This window comes from Mustela nivalis (assembly GCF_964662115.1).
Source record: "Mustela nivalis genome assembly, chromosome: 9".
In the NCBI taxonomy this organism is placed as follows: Eukaryota; Metazoa; Chordata; class Mammalia; order Carnivora; family Mustelidae; genus Mustela; species Mustela nivalis.
Genome location: NC_139028.1, coordinates 16338131 through 16344985, shown reverse-complemented (window position 1 = coordinate 16344985; position 6855 = coordinate 16338131). Strand labels below are relative to the sequence as shown.

The 6855-nt window shown below is 37.4% G+C and overlaps 1 protein-coding gene across 1 annotated transcript in view; it reads right to left on the bottom strand.

Moving 5' to 3' along the window:
- Window positions 1-979: 979 nt before the first annotated feature.
- Window positions 980-6855, bottom strand: part of DLAT (dihydrolipoamide S-acetyltransferase) — a 31430-nt gene continuing 25554 nt past the window's right edge. The window contains exons 12-14 of the mRNA XM_082684326.1: window positions 4541-4703; window positions 3416-3552; window positions 980-2836 (exon numbers count right to left, since the gene is read on the bottom strand). Coding sequence (XP_082540452.1) covers window positions 2707-2836; window positions 3416-3552; window positions 4541-4703 — 430 coding nt within the window. The 3' untranslated portion in view covers window positions 980-2706. The remainder of the gene's footprint in view (window positions 2837-3415; window positions 3553-4540; window positions 4704-6855) is intronic.

Below are 6855 nucleotides of genomic sequence, written 5' to 3'. Positions count from 1 at the left end.
CAAAATATTTTACTTATTTCAGTGGATTTTTATATTCATAAAAACCTCTCCTCCCTTTCCCCCGAAATGTAAAACTTTGCCCAGGAAGAACATTAATAGCTGTTAAGTAGTTTTATCTGAATCTTACCAAGTTTTTTTTCCTTCAAACTGGAAATTGAGGTGAATATTAACTATCCTTGATTTAGAGACTAGATTTTTCTAGAAACTTTTTTTCTTTTTTAAGGTTCGAGAGTGTGTGTGTGTGGGTGGGGGGGGGGGGTATAGAGAGAGAGAGGGAGCAGAAAGAGAGGCAAGAGAGGAGAAGCAAACACTCCCTATGCAGGGTTCAGTCTTACCACTTGGGAGATCATGACCTGAGCCAAAACCAATAGTCAGACACTCAACTGACTGAGCCACCCAGGTGCCCCTACAAACTTGGTTTTAGATCATTATCAGTAGTGATAATATATGTATTCTCAAGTTTTCCAGGCTTTGTGTTTTACTAGGTGAGAAGTACTCCTTGCAACATATTCATACAATCTCTCAGGCCAGTTAACTCCTTTAACTCCTTTTCCAGACCATGCCTTGGGATACCATAACTTCACTCACAAACCTCAGGCTTGGTATAAAGTTTCTAACACGTCCAGACTATGCTTTCATCTCGCTGTGTGGCACCGTCCACCATGCGGTGCTTCAGTTAACTCCCTAAGCTTCAGGTATTAGATTACATCCTCCTAAACTCAGTCTTCTCTTTCACTAATTCTACATGCTTAAAATGCATTTCTATTAAAAGTGTACACGTATATAGCTACCTCTGGCTTTAGTTTAATGTGAAAAATAATTACCAACACATCAAAATTAGATAAGACACACTGAAAACATACAGTTTAATTATTAAATAATTTTAACCAAAATTTTAAACTTTTTTCAGTTCTGGTAAGAAAAATAGACTGAATCCAGATTTGGATTATACCCCAGATTAATTTTTAACTCCAAATAATTTTTATTAGAAGACAACCTTTTATTTTTCTTTCAAGGGAACAACAGAGCCATAAGCATTTGCCAAAAATGAATTATCTTTGAAGTTTCATGTATTTGAACCAGGTGTGGCTCACACCGATGGTCCCTTTTGATTAGCTTGTTCCTTCTTCATAATCTTCAATTCGAGCTAACATTACTAATTACTGAAAAATCAATTTAATGTACTGTTTTCATAATACAGTGAGGGAAATATTCCGGAATATATGCACTGTCACTTCTGCACCATTTAATAAAGAACATTTAGAAACAGATTCAACACTGAAAGACGTAAATTTCAGGGGACCGTTCCACATATATACAAGGAAACACTGGTCAGATTTATTTTAAATAATCATAAACAATTCCAAATAATTTATTAAAAACTCATCAATGGAAAGTCTGGAATTGGGATAATATGCCAAATTCATTTTTATTATCCTGAATATCACAATATCACCTCTTCCACTTCCCCTCCCCTAAGAAGAAAGGCAAATTGTAACAAAATGGAAAAAAATATTTAGGCTGATAAGGCAGCAAGCAACTTATTTTGTTTCTTTCCAATAGGATTTTAGGACTTTCTTATTGTACATGAGACAACACCGAGTGGAAAAACACAGAACACTTTCTCTGTATACACTGAACATTTTTTACTTTATCCAAGTAGAAAATGACCACTTTGCTTCTAATCTTTTAGCACTCCCAACTGCTTAGCAATGTCTCTCTCCCCCTCTTCCCTTCAGACAGGACTTGGTGGTAAATGGACTTTGGCACATATCTCACTAGAAACCATATTTTACATATGTACACTTACTCCACAGTTTCTTGATAACAGATTTCCAAAGTCATTTGAGTAACAGATTCTGATAATTAAGTTCATTTGCAAGTAACCAACAGTTAATTATTGAGGAATAATTTCTACTTTCTGTTAAATTCTATAAGCATATTCTTTTATTTGGAGGTAATTTTAAATTCTGCTCTCAAAATTACACATATTAAGTTGTTTAAATAAATACCCACACAAATTCTTTTATAACAAGTGCCGGTTTATATTTATATCTTCATCTCAAGGGGCAAAACAACCATTTTGGGATTCATAGAAAAATAAACAAAGGACAGACAGCTGGTTGGAGAAGTCTAAGAGAATGTTAACTTTTAAAATTTCACTTATTTTTCTTGACGTTCTCTACTCTTCCCATCCATAAAAAACCAGGATCATGTAACAGAAAAATTTAAATTGGGGTTAAATTCCAAAATCAAGTTCAATTCAGAGCCTTTCTCCAAAGAGAATGAACTTCTCTTTTTCCCTTGACTTCTCTTTCTCTCAAATGAGCAAAACATTTGAGGCAATTAAATTTCAAAACCTCAGGGTTTCATCCAGATTACCTTTGTGTATCTGTTTCAACAGGGAACCACAATTCTAGCTCTACAGTTCCCGATGGAAGTACTTATCACCAAAAGGCCAGGCCACATGTTCCCTTGACTAGGAATACACAGTTCAAAATCTGGTGTTCATTAAATGTGTACAATATGTGGGTGTAATTGGCATTTAAAAAATTCAGTAATGCCCATTACAAATAACTTATCTGGACAGACTCAAAAACAACTGGTTAAGTTTAAAATAAAAAGAACCACCTGTGTAATAATATATTTATATCAGGTAAGAATGAACCACTGTGACCTGGGAGAGTCTAGAAATTCTTCAGTTAATTATAACAACATGGTGATGGGTTTTTCAAGGTACTTTCTAAACTCAGCAAGCCACTGGGCTCCAACTGCTCCATCCACAACCCGATGATCACAACTGAGTGTAACAGACATCATGCTAGCCACATCAAATCTAGAAAAAGATAAAAACAGTATTAGGTATGCTGAAAGCAATTACTAGCTTTTAGCCAGTAACCAACCCAAACGCCAGCTCCAGCCGAGTGATATTATTTTCCACCTACTCTTTAAGTTCTATACACCAAAGAGCCATCTGGAACACGGGCTGACAAACTACAGCCCACAGGCCAAATCCCGCCAAATGTAGGTATTCTGGAATTCATTTACGTATTGCTTACGTCTGCTTTCTCACTACAATATTTGCAACAGAGACACCATGACTCAAAAAGCCTAAAACATTTACAACCTGCTCCAAGAAAAAGTATGCTTACCCCTGACCTATAGTACATAAGGCTTCTCATTTCAAATAGGACTAACTGCATACAGTAAAAGAAGGGTTGATGTCCTGAAAAACTTCATTCTATACTCACACCTCATTGTACCTGAACCTCCAACAGGCTGTGCCAATAATTATAAAACCGAGACTCAAACACAGGTATGATGTAAAAACAAAAACCACAACAACCACCAAAAACCAAACAGGTATAATATAATGAAAATGAACTTACAACTTCCTCTTTATTTTGATACTTACCCTTTTTCATTATCTGCTGGAATCAGCCTATCTTCTGAAGCACCAATTGCCAAAATACATGCTTGAGGTGGGTTAATAATAGCAGAGAAGTTCTTAATTCCAAACATTCCTAAATTGGAGATTGTAAAAGTGCCACCCTAGAGGAAAAGAGATTAAAAATCATGTTAATTGGTTGTCAACATAAGCCAGGGAAAAAAAGACAAATGTTCTGTGGAAAGACCTTGAGATAATCTTTAAGAAAGGCCTCTGAACTACCATAAAAAAAAAAAAAAAAAAAAAAGGAAAGAAAGGGGCACCTGGGTGGCTCAGTGGGTTAAAGCCCCTGCCTTCGGCTCAGGTCATGATCTCGGGGTCCTGGGACTGAGCCCCGCATCAGGCTCTCTGCTCAGCGGGGAGCCTGTTTTCCCTCTCTCTCTCTGCCTGCTGCCTACTTGTGATCTCTCTGTCAAATAAATAAATAAAATCTTAAAAAAAAAAAAAAAAAAGGAAAGGAAAACATTGAGCACAAGGTGACAGACGTGACTTAGCTTGATTATGATCATTTCACAATGTATACATACAGCAAAACATCAAAACTATATACCCCGAATATATGCAATTCTTATTTGCTATTTATACACCAATAAAACTAAAAGGGGGAAAAAAAGGTAGGCCTTAATGGAACACACTTTAATGAAAATACATAACCATTACAGTATGAACATAAGTCATAAGTTGCAAACTGCTAGAAAATGTCTTTTCAGATTTTGATAGGGTATTCACTTTTTAATTTTTTTTTTATATTCACTTTTTTTTATTCAGGGGCATGTATCAATAAGAATATAAGGCAGAATCAAAGGTGGAAAATGCAATAAAAGCATTACGCCACCCTTTATAAAAAGACTTTATTTACTTGAGAGAGAGTGAAAGAGAGCATGAGCAGTGGGAAGGGGCAGAGGGAGAGGGACAAGCAGACTCCCTGTTGAGCAGGGAGCCCGATGGAGGGATCTATCCCAGGACCCCAGGATCATGACCTGAGCCCAAGACAGACCCTTTATCCACTGAGCCACCCAGGTGCCCAGCATTATGCCACCCTTAAATATAACATAATTCTTCATATTCAGAAAGGAAATAAATAATACCTACCTGGAACTCATGAGGCTGTAGTTTACCCTCTCGTGCTTTGGTTGCTAAAGAAACAACATCATTAGCAATGGTTTCCAGTCCTTTTACATGAGCATTAAATACGATCGGTGTAATGAGTCCTGCAGGGGTACTGACTGCTACACTGATATCCACAACATGGTTTCTATTTCAAAAGAAAAAAGAAAATTTCAGTAATCATCGCAATATTTACTAAGAGCTTACGTGTCAGATTAAATAAGAATACTGACATTTACCTCAGTCTAGGGTACTTTTCAGCCAGAGGGATAGCTTTCCCAGTTTTTACATTTTGCTATGCCCTCTTAACTTGGACTTTTTAAAAATGAACAAGAAATGTGTCAGTAGTTTGGTTTCACATGTGCTCTAACTGCCTTGCACCTGCCCTGACTGACACACGGGTGCACGTGGAGAAGGCCCAGCATTCGCCCGGCATTCAGCGAGAATTACACAAAGAGAACTTGAATTCTGAGGTGAAGTGAACTTGGTGGAGCGGAGTCTGCAGGCAGAGTCTGCGCAGACGGAAGGAAGAGTGGAGGGACAGGACTGTGTTGTGGGAGAAATGGGAGAGTTCAGGATGTAGGATGGTGTCTCAACATAATAGTAGGATTCCTAATCTGTATTATGCCAAGGGTACCTTTCCATCTTGGTCCCTCCTCAGAATACATATTTTTAACACAGAAAATAAAATACTTATTGACCAAAACAATTAATTATTTAATTAATTAAAATTAAAGTATTATTTAATTAAGGTAATTAAAGTATTTAATTTTATTTTACTTACTTTAGTTTACCTATTTAATTAAAATTAAAGTATTTTAATTAAGTATTGAATTAATTACTTAATTAAAATACTTAATTACAAAACAAATACAACTAAATTAAAAAAAACTACATTGAGGGGTGCCTGGGTGGCTCAGTGGGTTAAGCCTCTGCCTTCGGCTCAGGTCATGATCTCAGGGTCCTTGGATCAAGCCCCGCATCAGGCTCTCTGCTCAGCAGGGACCCTGCTTCCCCCTCTCCCTCTGCCTGCCTCTCTGCCTACTTGTGATGCCTCTCTTTCTGTCAAATAAATAAATGAAATCTTAAAAAAAAAAAAAAAAAACTACATTGAAATTCAATTACCAAACTATTCAAAAAACAAAATTATGATACATGTATCAGCTCAATAACGAGATCTGCCAAAAGCAAAAAAACACTTTTAAAAGATACCTGCAATAACTATAATCTGATATGAAAGTAAGTGATTTTTATTGGTCACCAGTACAAGTACTATTAATAGTAACTCTTTGATTTGTTCTCTACATTTATAATAGGAAGAAATGCCAAATTTCAGTTAGAGGTTAGTGGAAAGGAATAACTATTTTCCCCTCATCCACATTCCCAAACTCTTACATTGTATCCACAGCCTCCTTGGGGTTTGTGTTAGGACCCCTGCCAAAGTGTTCTGCAACTGAGAAGAAATTAACACTTCACATGGAGGAAGAACTCCAGCTACTTCTAGATACAAGCCTTAGAATATTACAGGTACCAAATCCCTCAGTGTGCCCAAGCTGACCAGGAGTCATGGGACTGTCATTTGTGAACACAAGGACCTGGTTGAATAATTGTGTGTGACCCTTTAGCAGCTACCACAGCGGGGCTATGGCCAAGGTATCACAGCAAATACTGCTTTCTTTTTCTTTCCTTTTTCCTTTTATTTCTTTTTTTAATATTTATTTGTCCAAGGGAGCACATAAGCAGGGGGAGCCGCAGGCAGAGCAGGTACAGGGAGAAGTAGGCTCCCTACTGAGCAAGGACCCTGATGCAGAACTCAATCCCAGGATCCTGGGATCATGACCCCAGCCAAAAGCAGCCACTTAACTGACTGAGCCACCCAAGCATCCCAAATACTACTACTTTTTTTTTTTTTTTTTAATTTATTTGACACGGAGAGAGAGAGAGCAAGAGAGGGAACACAAGCAGGGGGAGTGGGAGAGGGAAAAGCAGGCACGGAGCCCAATACAGGGCTTGATCCCAGGACCATCTGAGTGGAAGACAGATGGTTAATGACTGAGCCACTCAGGCATCCGCCAAATACAACTTTCCTTTAATGAGCCTGTCACTCCAAAATCTTTCTCCTAGGAGAGTAAGCATGGTATTTCTTATTTTGCTCACCACTGAATATAGCAAACAATACATGGTCAATATTTGTTGATGGCTATATGAATAAAAGAATAAAGGGCATTTCCCAGAACTTGCCCTATAACCTTGATCTGCTCATCAAAGAAGTGTTTTCTTCAGATACTCTTTTTTTTTTA